The sequence below is a fragment of the Alternaria conjuncta genome (genome assembly GCF_024043145.1).
Source record: "Alternaria conjuncta strain BMP 0040 chromosome Unknown scaffold_7, whole genome shotgun sequence".
Lineage (NCBI taxonomy): Eukaryota > Fungi > Ascomycota > Dothideomycetes > Pleosporales > Pleosporaceae > Alternaria > Alternaria conjuncta.
In genome coordinates this window covers 1,619,103-1,639,535 of record NW_026250096.1, presented here as the reverse complement: position 1 = coordinate 1,639,535, position 20,433 = coordinate 1,619,103, and the positions used below count along the sequence as shown (strand labels likewise).

Genomic DNA, 20,433 nt, shown 5'->3' with positions numbered 1-20,433 from the left:
TCAGCATGTACGGTGTAGAGAAACGACTATGCACGCTAAACTATACTATCCAACTACCATCTCACCACCCATCCTTCTCTTCGCCAGCATACCTCTCATCCGCAAGCAACAACTCCAACATCGCATCCAACAACGCCTGGTTCATACCCCTCCCCTGCAGCGCCCTCACTTTATTCAACACTGGCTCCCCATTGTTGACGCAGTTCCAGTAATCCCACTTCTTATCCAATTCGATCCATGCTTTATCGATGATATCCCACAGCTTGGGGTTCGGGTCGATAACATCGAGTTGCGGCCCCGAAGAGGAAGAACCCGCAGAATGAGAAGATGAAGAGAGCAATTCGATGTGGATGGTATGCGAAGTTGGCACCGCATCGAGCGTGATGAGCGTACCGTTGCTTTCCTGGGTGATCTTGTGTGAGAGCGTCTTTGCATGTTTCTTTGTGCTGGGAGAGGTAGTGACGCATCGGATCTCAGCGCCCTTCTTGAGTGTGTGAGCAAGTAGGCGGATCTTCCAAGACCGGTTCTTGGGAATGGCGGGGTTTTCAGGCGTTGTAGGACCAATCTTGATGACGCCGGTCGATTGTTTGTACGTGATAGGTGTGTGTGCGAAGCGCACGGTGTCGTCGGCGGATTCCTCGTGGCCCTCGTCCGAGATGATTGAGAAACCGCCATCGTCGACGAGGTGACCGGTGCCATCGTCTTCGATCAGTGTGAAGGAGCCGTCTGCGCCTACGGCAAGCAAGATCTCGAGACCCTCTGGGTTTGGAGAACCGGATTTGGGACGGTAGGCTGCGTCGAGCGGGATTATGGATCCTTCTTTTGCGAAGACGGGGACGAAGTTTAGAGGGCGGTGGACGGTGAGCTCGCCGGCGCGGTTGTATACGATGCCGGTGAAGATGTCGACGTAGCGGCCTTCTGGGAGCCAGAGCTTCTCTGCGCCGAGGTGTGTAGTCCCGTCGCGAGGCTGGGTGATAGGTGCCACGATTATTTCTGAGCCAAAGCGGAACTGGTTGGGCACATTGTACGCTTCATCAGACTCTGGGTAGTCCCAGTACATGGGCTGAACGAGCGGCTCGTCGTCGGAGGCACTTCTCGCGTTCATGGTGTACAAGTATGGGATGAGACGGTGGCGGAAACGCAATGTATCTTCGACGATCGTGCATGCCTCTTCGTTGAACCGCCAGGGCTCGCGCGTGTTGAAAGGGTTGTTGTCTGAATGAAGACGCAGAATTGGCGACCAGCAGCCAAGTTGTACCCAACGTGTGTAGAGCTCGTCGTTCTTGTAGCCATGCGTGTGACCACCAATGTCGTTGCTCCACCAGCCGTACCCGATGTTCGATGCGGTAGCTGTGAACTCAGGCTGGAAGTGCAGGCTGTCCCAGGTGATGATAGCATCGCCAGAAAAGCCGATCTGGTAGCGCTGTGCTCCAGGACCACCGAATCGAGAGAGAATCAAGGGACGCTGGGACCCACGGCCATTGTCGAGGAAGTGGAAGTGGTTGAGCACCCAGAGCGGGTCTACCCCAGGGATCTTGGATGTGTTGCCCTGCTGCCAGTCCACCCACCAGAAGTCTACGCCTCGCTCTTCGTGCTCGTGGTGTACAATGTCGAAGTATGCGTCCATAAACTTCTTATCCGTGCAGTCGAAAGGAATCGTCTGTTTAGACTGCGGGTCGATACCAAGGTATTTGGCGACTTCAGGGTACTGCTCTTCGTGAGGCCTGAATCCGTCCGCTGGATGCAGGTTAAGCGTCAGCCTCATGCCACGATCATGCAGCTTCTTCATGAAAGCGTCTGGGTCAGGGAACAGTTTCTTATTCCATGTGTATCCGGTCCAGCCATTGACACCGCCAGGCAGATCCCATACCAGATGCCAGTCCATATCCACAACCGCCACGTTCATGGGTACATCGTCGCGGTCGAAATGATCGTGCAAATCGAGATATTCCTTCTCGTCGTATGCGTGGTATCGACTCCACCAGTTGCCCATGGCGTATCGTGGAAGGAGGGGCTGGCTTCCTGAGACAGCGTAGTATGCACGCATGGCTTCCCGGTAGTCGCGACCATACATGAAGATGTACTGATCGGTCCTGTCGCCACCCCTGCGTCCAGCAATCCACCCACTGTCTTCGAAGAGCATGGACTTGGTGTCATCCAAAGGAGCCATGCCCTCTCTCGACAGCACACCAGGGCCTAGGTTGGCCCTGCCGTTCACACCGTCTAGTGTACGGGTTGTTCCGCCCAAGTTGGAGACTTGTTGTCCGTATGTCCATGTGCCTGTCACGTCGCCCTTGAGGTGGATCTTGAAGCCATCGGCGCTAAACTTCTTCTTGTCGTACACAACGTGGAAGCGCTTCGTTACGATCTCGATGCCGTGGCCGCGGTCCCAGACATAGAAGTCAGGCACAGCTAGCTTGCGGTTGATGGCAAAGGTGCTCGCGCGGTCTTCGAATCGTCCATCCTCGGCCCACTCAAAGCGGAGCAAGCCATCTGTGAGGATGGTGAAGCGGTACTTGTCGCCTGCGACAATAGCGTCCGGGTGCGCGACCGGGCGCGTCTTGAAGTCGTAGCGAGCTTTCGTCATGGCTTGAGTAACTGAACAAGACGAGATCAGGTAATTCCTCGCGTGTAGGCCCTCGAGGGATGTCGTGGCATTGCCCGGCGCGGTCAGACACGGACGGCGTCATTCATCTTAAGCACGTCCGGGGAAAGGAAGCTCGGACGGTGTGCCTGACTAGCATCATGATCGATGCGCGTGACCTCGGTTGAGAGGGAGCGCGGCCTGTCAAACTCAAACCACATGCGAGGTAAGTCAGGCGACAGCTTCAAATCGGCCCTGCTGCCTCTAGACAGCATACCAAGGTCATGGCGAACGACTGGGGAAGAAGAAATCAATAGATGGTGTTGCAAGATCGAGGGCAGGAGTGGACACGCGACGGCGTCATTTGAGCTCAGAAGGACAAAGAGTCCCTGCAGGATTGCTGCAAGTAACCACAACGTAGCTGCAACAACATCGCACCGCATACGAGCATGCATGTCTTGAATACGAGCTTGTCGGATGACTTCCGCTCAACCCCAAGAACGCTGCATTACACTCTATCGTAACCTGGGGGTTCTCTCAGCGTCGCATTATTCTATTGATGCCATACAATCAGATGTACTACATTCATCCCTCCAAACGTCCTGTGCGTATGTTCACGTAAGACTGACGTTCCCAGCAAGATTTCGATATCCCAGCGTACCGGCTATGCTCCCTGTTATTTCTTGATTGCAACCACGAGGAAGGCTTCCTAGATCCTCTCGAATTCCTATTCATATTCGAACAAGAGATCTCGATGACGTCCAGCCTTGGCCAAACACATACTTCTGTGCTCTTCATGCCTCTGGCACACTTGTCGTCTCTTCCCAATCCCTCCTCAATCGCTCAGCATCTGGCTCATCTGCGAGATTCAGATGCACCCTCTTGTCCATCGACAAAGAACGCCCAAGACCTTTCGATGCACACCAATTGGCATAATTTATTCCGGTTGCTAGCTCCTTGCGTAGCAGAGTGATTTCCAAGTGGTATCGCCTTGCGAGCTTGTTGCTGATGTATAACAAGCATATGAATTGTGTGAGACTTGGCGCGTCCTTGTCGGTCACCATTATCTCAACATGGCGGCAGCTGCTCGCTAGGTGACGGGTTTTAACACAGCGGTCGATGAAAGCTTCAGCCGCCTCGCTTAGTGGTGGTGAGCCATCGGGACGAGGATTGTATCGGAAGCAGCGCGAGAGCGAACGACGCAAGACGGACAGAGGTTTACTGGGGTTCACTGTGATACAGAAGCGCATTGGTTGCGCCTTCAGTTGCAGCATTCTGGGCCGGAAGATTGTCATGGCTTCGGTATTGATCAACTTGGATGTCGCCAGTATTTGGACGGGCAACCTTTTGCAGACGAGTGTGATTGTGGAAGATGGGTCCGGCATGTCGTCGAGTGTGTAATGCCTCGTTGTCGTTTCGAGCTGCTCGTAGACCATACATCGCAACTCTGGTGGAAGGTCCAGGAATCGGAAAGAGGGTTCGGACATTTCGGTGGATGTAGTTGTAAGTAGCAGAGGGAGGGACATTGAGGCGTAAGATGGTAAAAGCTAAAGATTAAATCTTATATGTGCTGAATTAAGTATTTATTGTCGACCTTGGCTTTATTAATCTCTCTACCATGGTTTGCAGGAGAACTCCGAATATGGGGACGGGTATTGGCTGAGGTAACATCCAGATGGACTTACCATCACGTTTACTTTCATTCGTTGACACGAGATATCCAGGCCATGAGCTCCACTCACTGGGAAGGATCAACTCTCATTTTAGGTTACTGTCGCAGGGACACCTTGAAGCACGTGGAGCTTGACAAAATTCGGCACGACTGACAGAGACAAGAACGAACAGACGAAGAGAAGATGGTCATACAAGAGGTGACCCAAAGGAACACTACTTACGCACTCGAACGCCTCTTTACGATTTCGACTCTCTTCACTTACGACCAGGCTAATTTCAACCACCGTGCAAACTCTCCGAGTACACACACTAAGAGATGTACATACGTGCGAAGGTAGTGACCTGATATGTTCGGCACAGTAAGACGTTGAAAAGAGCACACAGTCAACAGCCGTAGCATTTGTATTGTAAAAGCTTACTAGAAAATGATTAATTGCAAATGTCGCCCTTGCGCCCTTTGCAAACCATGGTACTACAGAACTAGCTTACGACTCATCACCAAGCACCTGATGAGAGCCAAACACCCCACGATCAACTTTCCCAAAGAAAACTTCCTTTTCATCTTGCCATAGTCGCTCTTCTTACAGACACCCACAACTCAAATTCACATTCATACTAGGTACACAATGGGAAAGCGCAAACCCCACCCCACCGGCCGTCCGCCAAAGAAACCCGCACCCACCGAAGAAGACGAAGAGAAAGGAACAATATTCTTCTATATGCCAAACGAAAAGCCCTACGGTATATTCTGCCAATGGCACCCAAGCCCCTTCAGCATCCCCGTTACATCACTGCAGTGGCTTGTCGACCTCGCTCCACCACCACCCCCTTCTACCACGTCCACCACATCCACAACGACCATCTCAGCACCACCTATCTCAGCATCCTCCATCCTCTCAACCCACGCCACCACCACCCCCTCCAACCCAACCCCTTTCCTCCCCTTCACCTGCGCCGAGCAATCCTACATGTACTGCAAATCCCTCTTCTTCTCCGACTCCTCCACCTGCACCTCCATCCTCTCGACCCCAAACCCAAAAGCCCAAAAGAAACACGGTCAGCGCATCGCCAACTTCTCCTTCACCGCCTGGACGCTAGTAAAAAGCCGGGTTGCGCGCGTGGGGAATTGGTATAAATTCACGGGCGGGAATGAATATGCTGGGAAGGGGGCGGGAAATGGGAATAGGCATATGAGGAGTGTGTTGTTGGGGACGGGGGAGAGGGAACTTGCGGAGGCGGGGAGGAGGGATAGGGTGTGGGGGATTGGGTATAGGGCGTTTGAGGCGGAGGGGTATAGGGAGTGGTGGGGGGAGAATCTGCTAGGGAGGTGTTTGGGGGATGTTAGGGGGAGGATTGGGGAGATGGATAGGAGGGGGAGGGAGGAGGGGGTGGGGGTGGATTGGGATTGGGATGGTGGGTTGGATGGGGGTGGGGATGGGGATGGTGGGGGTGGAGGTGAAGTTGAGGGAGGAGAAGCTGAGGGAGAGGAAGCTGATACTGGTGCTGTCATTCAAGAAGTAGAGCCGACCTAAAGTTCATCCATCTCACCACCCCTCCCCCTCCCCTCTCTCTCCAAATCCTCAACGAGCAGCTTCGCTACGATCCCATGTCCCCCCGGTCTCAAATGAAAAACTCTCTTATAACTATCCGGCAACAACCAATGAATCCCATCGCCCAGCCAGCCTTCTCCCTCTACCCCCTTCCCATTCCCTCCTTTCCTCTTCCCTTTAGCCAAAAACCCCTTCTTAGGATCAACCTCCCACCCCGGATGTTCCCCCACCGTCCTCCCAACATCCCTCGCAATCCCACTCTCAAAACTCCCCCTCGGCACACCACCACCCGTCCTATTCTGCAACGCAGTCCTATTCTCCCCCGTATCCACAGTGTTCCACTCGTAGAAGACGAGGCCAGCGCGATTAGGTTCTGGTTCTAAGACACGGGGTTCACAGTATCGACCCTTTGCCCTGGTCACCTCCGCGTCGTAATCCACAAACCGGACGTTTGGTCCAGCGTCTCTAACGGCTTTGAGCAAGATGGTGTTGACGGCGCGCACCATGTCGTTTAGCTCCTGGCGTAGGGCGCGCGTGAGGTATTGTTTTGTCCATTCGACGTCTTTCCAGACGGCCCAGGTGATGTTGTCGCATGTTTTATCCTCGTCACTGAAGAAGGAGGCGTAGCCTGTGTAGTAAATCACGCCGTGTTGTTGGTTCATCTTTGGTTTTGCGGCGGAGAGGAGGAGGGTGATGTTGTGGTAGAGTTCTGTTTCATTTGCTATCCTTGCTCGTGCTTCATTGATAGCTGTCTGGCAGGCGTCTTCGCCTGATAGATAGAATTGGTAGATGCAGTTGCTTAGTATGGGTGTTAGGCCGATGTCGTTGCCGCCGGCGGAGATGGTGAGCAGGTCGAGGTTATCTTGTAAAGCTGGGATCTGGGTTTCCAGGATCTCCGTGCTGGTAGATCCGGAGCAGGCGAGGAACTGATGGGTGCGGTTTGGGTTGGGGCCGAAAAGGGTGGTTTGTAGGATGTTTGGGTAGGAGGAAGTGTAGCGGGAGCATGACCAGTCGAGACGTGTGCCGGAACCTAGGCCCGCGGCGTAGGAGTCGCCGATTGAGGCGAAGCGTTGGATCCACGGGAACTTGACAGCGGGGTCAAGGACAGGGGACTGGAGTGCGTTGTTGGAGGGATTAGAGAAGATGGTGGCTGTGAGCCAGTTGGTGAGCGTTGGAAGGAACATGGTGCCAGCACTGTGAATGTAAAGTGGATTCAAGTAAGATTGATAGTACCCCCAAGAGCATCATCAACCGGCAAGTTGTGCTCTTGTGAAACAGCAAACATGTCAAGATAACATTCGCATCTTCGCTGCCTGCCGCGCTGTTGGGGCACTGTAGTCACGCGTCGTAAGCCGAGCTCTTCATGCGCGAATCGAGAGCCCACGAGGTCATGATTGGACAACGAGTGGCTGGAATGGAAGTCTGTCTGAACACCATCAACTTCGTGCATTTAGTAACTTTGGGATGCAAGGCTAGACGCATCCGCTACAACGGCAAGACGTTCGACATACATGCCACAAAAGTTTGAGGTAGCACCCGTACCCGTCCGCTGCTACCTCTTGCGACCCGCTCACCAGACAACACCTCACGAGTTGAATATCCTCGAATACAACTTCTCATGTCTCCCAACCCAAAGATCCATAACGGGGACACTCTGCCCCGCATCCTCCACCGCCCTATCCCACCCCTCGTCCACCAGCCCCCGAATCCTATCCTGCAGCTCCGCGCTCGCAAGAACCGCCTGCGCCTGATAAGGCCCCATAACGCTCGCTCTCACAGCCGCACTAACCACAGTGCGCGCATGTGAAAAGAGGAACAAGTACGCAGCCTGTTGCAGCGGAACAGCCAGGATACTGGTAACGAGACCCCACAGCGGCGCGAGATGCACGTTAATATGCTCTGAAGTGCGGAGTGCAGCGGAGAAGGTCGTGAGCGCTTTAGTCGCGACTTCACTGCCCATCCCCGCGTTCTCAGCATCTTGAGACCCCCTCGCCTTAGACCCGTTATACTGCGTCCTAAAACTGCGATCCCAAACCGCCAGCAACGCGCGACCCTGTGCTATACTCGCCCGTCGCGCAACGGTACACGGTGTACTCGCGTCGAAGTCATTGTCCAGTGTCTCGATGGCTTGCGGCGTGCGGTACCCGGCTAGCACGTAGGGCAGCGATGTGCTTGCGAGGGTTGAGAGGGATAGGCGGAGGAAGGTGTGGAACGCGGGTAACTGGGATGCCGACGGCGGCGAGGGCTTGTGGTGCGCGAGATAGGATTCTAGACCGGAGCTGAAGGCGAAGGAACCTAGGGGGAGTGCGGAGTCGGCGAGGAGGAGGAGCGCGTGGAGGGCTGGGGGTTGTTATGTTAGGTTGGGAGTTGGGTGGGTGGAGGGTGGGTGATAACGGACCTGCGTCGTTTGCGGGGGTTGAAGGTGTCGCTGCGACGGTGTCTGGGTTCAATCTGGCTTTCGCATCGTGTAGCCGTCTTTCGAGATCGGCTATCTCGTCTTGGACGGCTTGTTGCTCCGACGGTGGTTGTGTCATCGTGTGCGTGGGAACGATGATGCGGCTAGAGTAGGGTACAACATGCGCCTCGGCGACTATGCCCAAGATAGACGGGGTATCCATTCGGGCGCATGCAGCTTTACACATGCATAGAACCTAGTCTGAAGATAGTAATGCATGATAACGTTGTTCCATTTCATCTCGTCTCATCAATATATGTAGTCATGAGCCTCGTAGTCATTCATCCGTAACCAAAACTCCAGAACCAGCCCCTTATCCCAAGGCATCCAAGCCGCAACAGGGTATACACATGACAATTGCGCCCAAGAAGAAAACTGATGCTGTACACGCTAAACAAGAATGGCTGTGAGCCCATGTCTACGCGTCTTCCTCCTTCGCGTCCTTCTTGGGGATATCGGCGAACATGAGTGTGCCGCTGCCCTTGTTCGACTCGAAGTTCTTCGCGCTCGTCTTCTTAAACAGCGTCTGCGGCTTCGATCTATACGTGCGTTAGTCTACATTTCATTGCTGGTACGCAGTTGCAAAGCGGCTTACTTCTTCATGGCGTGCTTGGTCTTGAAAGCCTGCAACTTCTGTGTAGCGGGGCTCATGATGTCGTCAGACGGCGAGACAAACTTCTGCTCTCTGGAGTATCATTAGTGATGCGCAATGGGATATGAACATGTATGAACTCACTGTGGGTTGTCTAGGCGCGACTGCAGAACTTGACGGTGGTAGTCGAGGCTCTTGGAGTCCTTCTTCTCGGCGTCCTTCTCTGGGGAAGACGTGGGCTTGACTTGCGCGTTGGTGTCGCGAGGGCTAAGGACGTTGGTGGCCATTGCGGTAGGGTAGTTGCGGTTGATGCAAAGGCGGAAGACTTGATCAAAAGTTTTCAGATGTGGACGTTTGCAAGGTCGTGTAGCAAGTTGCAGATACTGTAGTTTGTGCTGAAGAGGTGCTGTCTGAAAGGATCTTGTTGCGGATTGCGGTCGTGGTTATAGTAGTCTTGTTCAAGGGTGTTTATGGTAGCCTGTCGCGTGGGGCAACGGCGAGGAACGTCATACCCTGCGACCCTCAGCCTTACATCCCGACGTTCACGGGCCGTGCACTTAGACATCCCTGATCCGGCAGTCTGTTTGAAATGATAGCTCTCACATGATTGGCTCGCAACGAACGCTTTGCCTAGTGCACCGAGCAAAGGTACCAGCCCAGTGTGAGTCAAAGGCTATAGAATCACACCATATAACACAGATTGGACATGGTATCTTTGTTTGCATTCTTTCTCTGGGCCATCCCAGGCCTGAGCTCCGCAGAGCCAACGGAATTTATCTAAACCCATCCGCGGAAACATTGCCGACCGAGAGACGAACTCCGTGCATCTAGTAAAACATGCTAACACATGTCGTCTGAACATGCATCGCAACTATCATCGTACATTGTCTCGCCCTCTTGCGCTGCCGAACACCAACGCCATGAATTTGGCAGAAAGCCACCCGCAAAACACCAACGTCCCAGGCACTGCTTCGTGCATGGCCTCAAAATTCGCCTTCAACGCTATTGTAAACTGGTAAGAAAGGGTACTGAAGGAAATGCAGCTGGTGATGTACATGTGGCAAAATGCAGGGAATAAGAAAAGGGTATCCGGTTTGCAGAGCTCTCACAAATGGACGCGCATGGTATCGTTGCTGCCAAAGGCCTTGCCGCAATTCGGGCACTTCCTCGCGCGGTTGGTGAGTCGGTCTTGCACGCACTGGTCGCAGAACATGTGCCCACAAGTCTTGATGACCGTGTTCTTGAGCTTGCTCTTGCAGATCTGACACTGAATCAACAGCTCCATCGTCGACACTTCAGAGCTCTGGTTGGCCGTGCTCTTCTTCTTGTAGATTTGCACTTGCTTCTCCAGTCCAGTCACTTGTGCAGCAAGCTTGTCTCGCTCGGTTTCCGATTCGCGTTGGGCGTGCTTTGCCGCGAGACATGTCGCGTCCTTGGCCTCGACGACCTTCTTGAGCTCCGCTATCTGGCTGACATGACCCTCGGAAGTGATGGCATTCTCGCTGACCTTTTGTTGCAGCTGGCGGTGCTGGGTAGAAAGATCATCCATCTGCGATCGCATTTCCGCACATTGCTTCTCCAGCTTGTCGACCAGTGACCGGCTCAAGGAATCCGCCTCTTTCAACTGCGCCACTACCTCCGTGGCTTTAGTAGCCTGGGCACGGAGGATGCGGATTTGTTGCTCGAGTTCTCCTTTGGTCTTCATGGCTGCGAAAAACTTTTGATCCGCTTTGGCCTTGTCCGCATGTGCCTTGGCAATGTTCTCTTCCCACGCAGCAATCTCGGTGATCTTCTTGCTCGCGATCGCCTGCGCCTTTTTCCATGCCGACTCCATGGACGGGAGTTCGTTGCCCAGAATCTTGCATTGGCTCTCAAGCTTGGAGATCTTGCTGCGCAGCTGCTCCGGTGTCAAGTCGTCTGAGCCAGACATTACTTGGTCTCCTGAACTCTGCTGCTCCGCAATCTGGAGTCGCAGTCGCTCGCATTCCGATTCGAGTGCAGCAATGCGGCTGTCGCATGCGCTCGCAAGCAGTTTCGCCTGCTCGATAGAATCCTTGGAATCCTTGTGGCTAGCTTCCAAGAGGTTATTCTTGGTGGCTAGTTCGTCACGGGCGTTTCGAATGCGAGCACAGTTCGCTTCCGCTTGCGAAACGTGGCTTGCACTGTCTGCCAAACTAGCGCGCACCTCATCGTCCACTTTGATCCTGTAGGCTGTTCGCTCCGCTTGGAACTTTTGCGCTTCTTCCCGTAAGGAGATGTTGGTGGCTTCGAGATTGTTGATTCGCTTGATCACGTCTTCATGCTGGTTCTTGATAGCTTTGAAGAGATCGGTCTTTGCATAATCATCATCCGACAGCCCGGTAAGCTTGACCTTCAATGCTGAGACTTCCTCAGTGAGCTTCTTGTTTTCCTGCTCGATCTGCTCAAGTTGCTCTTTCCTTTTGGCTGCCTCGGCTATGGCCTGGTTTTTTGCAGTTTCCAACTCTTCACTGATCGGTCCGGGTGACGTGCCATTGACGGCTTCTGTTCCATTGCTGGTAGATGGAGCCTCCTCCTTCGCAGGCGCGCTTGTGCCGTGCGCCTGCTGCTCGAGTTTCTGAACTTGGGCACTCTTCAAGCGATCGAGCTTCTTCTCAGCGACCAGGTAGCGATGAGTAGCCGTGTCCAACCGGTCAGATAGTTGCTCTTTCTCGGTGGTGACGCGTTGCAATCGCACAACGTGATCTTTCTCCGTGACCAAGAGCTCTGACAGCTTCTGTTGGAGTTTCGCAACCTCGGGACTGCTTGCAGGATATCTCGCAAAGAGGTCGGAAAGGGATGCAAGGATCTTCTCTTTGCGGTCCGAGAGGTGTTTCTTGAACGTCTGGGTGTCCTCGCACAGAAGCGCAGCGGGTACAGACTGCGAGGCATCGGAATCGCCTGATGATGCAGGTAGTTTCTCGGCGCCCAGGAGTTTGATTTCATCGATAAGCTAAGCAGCAATTAGCATCACCTCAATCAACTTCCAGGGGTATACTGACCTGATCAAACCAAGCGTCGATTGTGCGGAGGTGGTCGTCGTGGTACTTGGAGCGGCCCTCCAGCTCGTTCAGTTGTGACTCGACGGTAGCCTTCTCGCGCTTGAACTCGCGCATCTGGCGCAGAATGGCATCTTTCTGGAACGACTGTAGATTCGAGTGGTCAGCGGGTGTGTGCGCCGTGGGCGTGGGAGGAGGGCGGGAGGTGATCGGGGGGCGAACCTCGATGTCATCTTTCCACGGCAAGTCAGCGTCTGGGTGGGAGCGAGCCCCGTTGACGGTCACGGCTTGCCTCTTAGCGGGAGGAGCAGCGTCGTCGGCAATGGGCCGTTTTCGGTCCTCCATCTTGACGGCGTCAAGCGATGGGGGTGCGACGGTCCTGGCTTCGAGCCTCATCGAGGAGACGCCGGCTTCGAGATAGGGCAGCGAAGACGCGCGCGCTCTCAGGTCATTAAAGGGAGATGAAGGGGCGGGTTGCAGGCACGCAGGAGACGGGCGGGCGAGAGGCAGCGGCAGGCGGGCGGGTGTGTCGTGTGAGGCCGGTGGGTGAGGAGGTCGAGCGAAGAGAGTTCGTTAGCAGCCCAGGTGGACTGCCAAGAGCTAGTGTCGCGCTAGGGCGTGGTCTGTGTCTGTCGACGCGACCCTCTGCGTCGTGCACATTCCCCACCACTGCCCGCCAATGTGAGAAAGAGAGCGAGCAGCCAGAGCCTGGCGTGAACGAGTGCTGCATAAACATGGCTGCCGACGACGCTCCCAATCAGCCGCCTGCTGCCGGTAGCGACAAAGCGCCTGCGCCTGCGCCTAAACCTGCGGCGGCGACCTTTAGTTCTTTTATTAATAGTGAGTCGTCCCATGCCACGGCGCCGACTCTGCTAAGCCATGGCCAGAGAATACAACGGGCAAAAAGTTCGCACCCAAAGCCGCACGACGACGACCGGCCGCTGCTGCTGCACCGACTCCTACACCTTCTGCGCCTGCCGAATCGCAAACTTCGCAGGCCGAACCAGAGCCCTCGAATGCGCCGGCGACTGAGCCTCCGACTACCGCCGAGCTACCTACATCAGCCGCGACCCAAGAACCTACCACAGCGACTACTCCCCAAGCTGTCCCCCGTACCGCCGAGTCTTCTACAGCGCCTCCGCAACCGACCCCGAACCCCACCCAGCCACTGCCTACTCCAGCGCCTACCAATACAGACACCCAGACACAAGCCGAGAAAGAGCCCCATGTCGCTGTACAGCCGTCGACAGACCGGGGTCTCACTACCCAATACTTGGAAGACGCGGGCGATGGCGGCAGGTCACCCAAGCGGCGTCGTATAGAACCACCCGTACAATTAGGCACCCCAGCGAGTCAAGATGTCGCGGCAACTGGAGGAGATACCACGGGCCCGTCACAGTCGGCACAACGAGAAAACGGAGTAGCTGCACAACCACAGCCAGAGGTCGAAGCTACGGCCGCTGTCGATGCGCCGGCACCAGCGAACAACGCCGGCGAACAGACGGCTGACCCGAATGTCTCCGCCCCTACTGCAGATGCCCAGGCCCTTCCACAACCGCGAAAGAGGAGGAAGCTTCCATGGGCAGCGGTGAACCACCCTCCAGAGGGCGAAGAAGAGGCTGCGGCTGCGGCGCCGACTCGAAAGCCTCGCCAGCCACGCAAGAAGAAGGCCGCTGCAGCAGATCCAGATGCAGAACACGTTGAACAAGAAGGGGAAGACGAAGAAGAGGCTCAGCCCACCCGGAAACGAGCTGCCGCCAAGCCCCGCGCAAGAAAGAAGGCCACCGAACCCGCTACACAAGATGGCGAGGAAGCTCCAGCGCCAGCGAAGAAAGCCAGGAAGCCAAGAAAGACCAAGGGGGCTCTGAGCAGCGAGGTCGTCGAAGGCCCAGAAAATGAAGTCGGCCGCATAGCAGATGAGATTGTAGCAGCAGCTGTGCGTCGCAAGCCCAAAGCAAAGAGGAGGAGAAGGGCCACTCCAGAGGGCGAAGAAGGCGAAGAGGTCGATGGAGTTGAAGGCGAAGAAGGCGCAGTCAGGGAGAAGAAACGGAAGGGGCGGCCGCCACGAGAGCCCACACCATCCGATGCCGAAGACCAGACGATTGACCCCAATGAAACCTATATGGATACTCTAGCAGCCCGGGATCTTCGCGTTGGAAAGCTGTCTTCACGGGAAAAGCAAATGCGTACCATTGATTGGGATGCCGTTAAGCAACGTCGAAGAGAAGAAGACAACAAGAACATCCCTTCGAAAGCAGATCAAGAAAAACAGGACAGACTTTTGGCAGAAGCAGGAGCAGAGCTGGCGGCTTCACAGGTTGAAGCGGGACCCAGGTATCGTGCGAACGCAGCAGGCGAGTTGGAATTAGATCCCACCACTGTATTTATCGATCGAGAGGGCGACGCAGACCGTCTCATTAGCGACATGACCGTCGTTGAAGACCAAGACATCACCGCACGCCTCACAACCCGCAGCTTCATGAAGAACAACAAGCGCTTCCCCAACGAGTTCCTCCTGCCCGGCCAAGGACGACGTTGGACCACGGACCTCACGAACCTGTTTTACGAGGGCCTCAGGTCCTTCGGCACCGATTTCCAGATGATATCCCAAATGTTCCCCGGCTTCACCCGCCGCTCCATCAAAACCAAGTTCACCCGCGAAGAACGCGACAACCCCGACGACATACGCGCCGCTCTCCAAGGCCGCTGCGAGATCAACGGCGATGGCTGGAATACGTTCCTACAGAAATCGGAAAAGACCGAAGCTTCCTTCGCCGACACGGACAGGATCAAGCGCGAAATGGCCGCAGAGGAAGCAGAGTATGCGGAGAAAATCGCTAAAGCAAAAGCGGAAGCCCAGGAGAGGAAACGCCAGAGGGAACTTGCGGGTGTGGATCAGGATGGGAATCCGATTGGTGATGGGTCGAATAAGGAGAATGGGAAGGGAAAGAAGAAGAGGGGGAAGAATAAGCAGGTTGCTTTTCAGGAGGAGCAGGGTGTGGAGATTGTGGGCGAGATTGGGGATGATGATACTTGGGGTCAGGAGTAGGCGGCGGTGGAACAGCAGGTCCAGGAATGAGGGAAGGCTGCAGTGAGCGAGATGTGATACGGCCAAGTCAATGATTGATGGATATGATACCCTTTAGATTCAACGGCCTTGAAAGGCGAAGAAAGAAATCAATTGATGCATGATTTCACATGTCGTCAACTCGTAATGAAGTCATCCTGCGGACTGACAGTAGGACTCGAGATAGAAGGGCAGATAGCCTTTGTCGCCGAACGCTCATAAGGGCTCTTTCTCCTCAAAATGCATGCGTGTTGGCACCTTAGGCTGTTTTTAATTACACAGTGGAAAGGCTATCGGACAAGGCTGAACCGACAGCGCTAGCAGATTGCTCTGTTAGAGGAGATGCAGAATCCGCCCTATCCTCCCGGGTACCATATCATTAGCGACTTATCCTTCCTATCCACGGTATGTCGTATCCTTGGTTACGCTGCATCAGGTCATCGAGGGTGCGATGCCGTCCTGCACTTATATTGAAGGAGGGGGCGGAGGAACGACCGCTAGGATTGTACAACGATAGCAATGTATGCCGTATTATCGTTATTGGTGCCGGTCTATTGGTTCTTACACAGCCTTTCGATGTCAGAGGCTGATGATGGCTGCGCATGACGTTCGTGGCTGCCTGGTCATGTGTACACAGCCCCCTTGGTTCCTTCCCCGCTCAACATTTGTTGTTGTCCTCATCCATTCTTCCATCTCACTGTCGGCAACCTTACTGTCATCATCTTTGCGCCTGCTAAAGCATACGGCCTGGTATCGACATACGCCATGCTGTGCCACTTCTGCCAAAACCTCGTTTTCGTACCATGCGATTCAGAAACATGCATTGTAAGCGTACACCAGCCTTCGAGGAAAGCGTTAGAACTCTCAGCCGGCCGAGGATGTCGAGTGTGCGCCATGTTCTGGTTTGCACTATTCTACGACACCGGGGCTAGACATGCACGTCACGATAGCGACCCCGAAGCTGCGCCCATTCTACTCTCTATGGAGCAGATTTCGTGGGGAAAGGATTTTGAACTGCGATATATGCTAATGCACGAAATAAACCTGCGCTGTGGGGAACGATGGGGTGCACTCGCGATAAACAAACCTGTGCCTGGTATAGCATATGGACATGTGTGATGAGTCTAACTGACACGGTTTACAGACGAAGTAAGCACCATGCTTGATCTTTCCTGCGTTCTCTCTTCACGCCCTGAAGAGCAATATACTCCCATCGGTTCAGCAATCGACAACCACACAGGATCTGACTACAACATGGATTTGATAAAGACATGGGTCCAACACTGTCAGAAGGAACATCATTACTGTAATACGGAAGTTTCGTCCCATACGCTACCATTATTACCCACCCGGGTGATCGAAATCCAAACTGATGGCCAAGCTCGTATCATGGAAACCAAAGGAATGAGAGCAGAGTACCTAACCTTGAGCTATTGCTGGGGCCAGGGAAAGAGAATGCTGTCCACCCTAGGTTCTGGCTCATATAAACAGTTCAAACAAAAGTTGGCACTCGATGACACAATGCCCAAAACGTTTAGAGACGCTTTGCAGGTTACCAAGGCTCTTGGATATCGTTACTTATGGATAGATGCTCTTTGCATCATACAAGATGATCTTGAAGATGTGGGGAAGGAAATGGCTAAGATGGGAGGTGTATACCGACAGTCGACGTTGACGATATTCGCAGCGAATGGTCCAGACACAGACTCAGGTCTCTTTTCCGAACGCGACGCCCGGGGCAGCAAATCCTGTAACGTTCGAATAACTCCGCCACCGGATAGTAATTGTCTGCGAACATACATATCGATCCAGCCTTTTGATTATCATCGTGGCAGTGCTTTGCAAACAAGAGGATGGGTTCTCCAAGAGGAAGTGTTGTCAGGACGTTTACTGACTTTTGACTCTAACGCCGTTAAATGGACTTGCGTAACGGCGATCGCACGCGAAGACCTTCCATGGATGGCAACATCTGGTGATCAGGAAAAAGCCATCGAAATTATGCGTTCTCAAAGCAATGACGCAATGCGGCTGATAGTAAGACGGCCAGACATGTTCAACAAGCACTCAGCTTCATCGTGTGGAATACAGCGAGAAAATCACTTCGATACATGGTACGATATGGCTGCTCACTACAGTCGGAGGGCGTTAAGTGTTGACTCTGATAAACTGCTTGCAATTGCAGGCTTGGCAAGTCTTATGGGAAAACATTATAACCTCACCTATGTTACGGGGTTGTGGAAAGAAGATTTGCAAGCTGGGTTATGCTGGTGGGTAACTTCGCGGAATGATACGTTCCGAAGGGACGGTCCAAGGTCCCTTACCGAGAACTTCCCTGATTACCTCGCGCCAACTTGGTCCTGGGTTTCTGCGCACGGTATGTGTGTGGGATTTTTCAAGCCTCGCTTAGATTGTCTTCCAGAAGAAGGATTACAGGTCATCGATGTGGAAGTCTCGCATCTGCCAGGGGCTCTCGCAACTTTCGGATATATCAAATTCGCTAAACTGTCTGTCTGTACCAGAATGCGGCGGATATTTTTGGCACCGCGTCAAGCAAATTTGGAACAAGATACTCACGAGGAGGAGACGCTTCCTTTACGTGTCCATGCATTCGACACACCTACGAGGTCCTTCGTTAGTCGTGTCTCGCTGGATTCGATAAAAATCTATCAGGATGTCTTGAAACAATATCCGGCTGACCAGCTGCTCACAAAGACCCATTCGCCTCCAGAAGGTACTGCTAGCAAAACTGTTCGCACCCCCCAACTCTCGTCCGATGGATATGAAGCTTGGTGCGTGCCCTGTCTCGCACACAAAGACTATAGGGGAAGACGTGAGATGATACTCCTCGTTTTGACTCCGCTCAACGCCGACAGACGAGACTATCGAAGAATTGGCATAATGAAACTCGACAACGAAGCCTGCGACATGTTCATGGTAGGCTTCGACATCCACACAGACCGCGAAGTGATCCACATCCTCTGATCAAGATTGGAACTTCAAGAAAATCACCTAGACTTCTATGCCAGACGAAAATTCCATACCGAGGACGACGACTATTTCCGGAACAAACATGGGCGACTGTTGTAGCCACTCGGCTCATACACTTCGCCAACACCTCTACTCATCCCATCCCGTCCTCGCCCTAATAGCATCCGCCGCCTTCTCCGCGATAGCATAAATCGTCGTACAAAGATGCGTCGCCGGCAGATACGGAACAACACTCGCATCAACCACACTCAGTTTCCCAACGCCATAAACCTTCAAATCTGTTCCTACCACACCGCCGAGTTCTTCCGGAAGCATCGACGCCGTACCCACCATGTGAACGAACGTCGGATCCATCGTGCTGCGCAGATACCCTTCGATCGCAGCATCGCTCGTTACGTTGGGTCCAGGCGAGAGTTCAACGGCGCCGAGACCATCGAAAGAGGAGAGAGTGTTGAAGCGGCGTGAGAAGCGCACCATTTGTACGGCGAATTTGATGTCCAGGGGGTTCGAGAAGGTGCGCCAGTCGACCAGTGGGCCTGATGAGGGGTTGGATGGATCGATGTTTACGGTACCGCGACTCAATGGGCGCATTATCGCAGCGTTTCCTATGGGCCCTTCTGCAAAGGTGAATTCAAAGGCTGCAGCGTCATCGCGTGCGAGGTATTCGGCAGTGATGTTGTGTACGGCCTTCGCACCCGCTATGAGCGTTCCATCGTATTGGGCTGGGAGGTACTGAGTTGGGTCTTGAGCCGCGACAGCATCGACGAGTGTTTGCCAACCTTCTGGATCGACGGTCTTGAGGGGTAGGAAGGCAGCCTGGTTGCCTCGCGATGTCGTAAGAGGACCTTCGCGCGACTGTGTGTACTCTTTCTCGGCTTCGGCGTAGAAGGTCTGGTTGGTCGCTAGAGCTCCAGCGGCGGGAAAGTATGGGTTGGTCGTCCAGTTCCAGACACTGCCTCCAAAGGGATGGTCTTGGAAGTTCGCACCTACACCAGGTAGATGCTTCTTGACCGCGATGCCAGCGCCCTCAAGAACACTCTTTGGACCGACGCCGCTGCGCTGCAATAACCACGGCGTCCATATCGCACCTGCCGCAACGATGACCTCCTTCCTCGCCTTCACAACGCTCTTCTCCGCACCTCCCACCTTCACCATACCCACCCCTTCAGCCTCCAACTCCCCACTCTCCTTCAACAAAATCTCAGTCGCCTGATACCCCGTCAAAAGATGACAATTCTCCCTCTTTGCATACGGTTCATAATGCGCCGCCCTAGCATAACTCCTCGTCCTCAACACCGGATCCAACGCACTTGGCGCCATAATACTACCAATCGCATCTCCCGCAGCCGCTTCCTTCGGCTTCTCCACACCAACCTCCCTCCACGCATCCCACAAGCGGTTTTGACCGGGGAACTGGTATGGCGGGAAGGAAACTTGGATTTCGCCGTGTCCGCCATACGCCGCATCCACATCCCACGTGTAATTATACTTCTCCGCTACGTCTTCGGGCGGCGGGGTGAATGTAACGGATTTCTTGAAATAAGTAAGCAGATCTTTGAAGCCCCAACCTTTGTTCCCGAGCGTCTCCCACGCATCGTAATCGGCTTCGCTGCCTCGGTCGAAGAACATGCCGTTTACAGCACTGCTACCGCCGACAATAGCGGCTGCGAGAGGGCTCGTGGTATCGTTGTTGAGGCCGGGATTGGGGACGGGGGTGAAATTGAAGTAGCGTTCGGGGGTTGGGGTAAAGCTTAGGGTGTTGGCTGGGACGAGGATGCTGGGGTCGTTGACGAGGTTGCCGTATTCGATTACGAGGACGGTATCTGTGGTGGTTTGTTAGGATGGGAGGGTATGGGGCTGATATGAGGGGTTAAGACTTACGTTTTCCGTTCTCTGTTAGTCTGTTTGCGACTGTGAGGCCGGACGTGCCTCCTCCTACGATGATGTAGTCGTATGTTTGGTTGAGGGGGGCGGTGATGTGTATAGCAGAAACTCCAGCAGCTGCGAGAGCGCTGATGAAAAATTGAACGAATGAAGACACCATCTTTACCAGACTTGTACCTTAGCCAATTCACCTCTTCCTTTCGAGACACGTCACATTATATATCAATCCCATTCCACGACCCACCTCATCAATCCCTCCTGCATCATGCACATCCAAATTATCCATACAAGCTCTAACCCCATTCCACCTCAGAAAACCGAAGTCAAAGAAACTTACAAGGCCCCAAAGCCCCTCCAATGCATACCACACGGCCTACACCCGCCGAACGCCGCTTCAACGCAGCACCCCTACCTAGGTTCATCCCCTTACATAACCACTCATCCCTCACCTTCCACATCGGATCTACATCCGATCCTCCAGAACGAAATGACACGATCTCGCCGCCATCGCCCCCCACCCGCAAGCGGACGGCAGAATTACCGCCCGTTCCAGAGCCGCGGTGTCTCCACAGTACTGCAATGCAAGAGCAGGGGGACTGAGGTATTTTACATTGAGGCGCGG

The 20,433-nt window shown here is 54.0% G+C and overlaps 7 protein-coding genes across 7 annotated transcripts; 1 reads left to right on the top strand and 6 right to left on the bottom strand.

Annotated features, from left to right (window-relative positions):
• Nucleotides 1–61: 61 nt before the first annotated feature.
• On the bottom strand, nucleotides 62–2,587 carry J4E85_005670 (uncharacterized protein; the record flags this gene model as incomplete). The annotated part of the gene is made up of 1 exon (XM_051469913.1): nucleotides 62–2,587. The coding sequence occupies one exon, from the start codon at nucleotides 2,585–2,587 to the stop codon at nucleotides 62–64; it is 2,526 nt and encodes an 841-aa protein (XP_051326744.1).
• A 3,600-nt stretch (nucleotides 2,588–6,187) lies between these two features.
• J4E85_005669 (uncharacterized protein) lies at nucleotides 6,188–6,992 on the bottom strand (the record flags this gene model as incomplete). The annotated part of the gene is made up of 2 exons (XM_051469912.1): nucleotides 6,188–6,215; nucleotides 6,253–6,992. 2 exons carry the CDS (start codon nucleotides 6,990–6,992, stop codon nucleotides 6,188–6,190), a joined length of 768 nt encoding a protein of 255 aa, XP_051326743.1.
• A 401-nt stretch (nucleotides 6,993–7,393) lies between these two features.
• Nucleotides 7,394–8,342, bottom strand: J4E85_005668 (uncharacterized protein; the record flags this gene model as incomplete). The annotated part of the gene is made up of 2 exons (XM_051469911.1): nucleotides 7,394–8,148; nucleotides 8,207–8,342. 2 exons carry the CDS (start codon nucleotides 8,340–8,342, stop codon nucleotides 7,394–7,396), a joined length of 891 nt encoding a protein of 296 aa, XP_051326742.1.
• A 339-nt stretch (nucleotides 8,343–8,681) lies between these two features.
• On the bottom strand, nucleotides 8,682–9,142 carry J4E85_005667 (uncharacterized protein; the record flags this gene model as incomplete). Its single annotated transcript, XM_051469910.1, has 3 exons — nucleotides 8,682–8,802; nucleotides 8,859–8,948; nucleotides 9,000–9,142. 3 exons carry the CDS (start codon nucleotides 9,140–9,142, stop codon nucleotides 8,682–8,684), a joined length of 354 nt encoding a protein of 117 aa, XP_051326741.1.
• An 818-nt stretch (nucleotides 9,143–9,960) lies between these two features.
• J4E85_005666 (uncharacterized protein) lies at nucleotides 9,961–12,268 on the bottom strand (the record flags this gene model as incomplete). The annotated part of the gene is made up of 3 exons (XM_051469909.1): nucleotides 9,961–11,826; nucleotides 11,876–12,019; nucleotides 12,095–12,268. The coding sequence occupies 3 exons, from the start codon at nucleotides 12,266–12,268 to the stop codon at nucleotides 9,961–9,963; spliced, it is 2,184 nt and encodes a 727-aa protein (XP_051326740.1).
• Nucleotides 12,269–12,606: 338 nt separating this feature from the next.
• J4E85_005665 (uncharacterized protein) lies at nucleotides 12,607–14,921 on the top strand (the record flags this gene model as incomplete). Its single annotated transcript, XM_051469908.1, has 2 exons — nucleotides 12,607–12,712; nucleotides 12,760–14,921. The coding sequence occupies 2 exons, from the start codon at nucleotides 12,607–12,609 to the stop codon at nucleotides 14,919–14,921; spliced, it is 2,268 nt and encodes a 755-aa protein (XP_051326739.1).
• Nucleotides 14,922–18,056: 3,135 nt separating this feature from the next.
• J4E85_005664 (uncharacterized protein) lies at nucleotides 18,057–19,971 on the bottom strand (the record flags this gene model as incomplete). Its single annotated transcript, XM_051469907.1, has 2 exons — nucleotides 18,057–19,750; nucleotides 19,809–19,971. The coding sequence occupies 2 exons, from the start codon at nucleotides 19,969–19,971 to the stop codon at nucleotides 18,057–18,059; spliced, it is 1,857 nt and encodes a 618-aa protein (XP_051326738.1).
• Nucleotides 19,972–20,433: the final 462 nt, after the last annotated feature.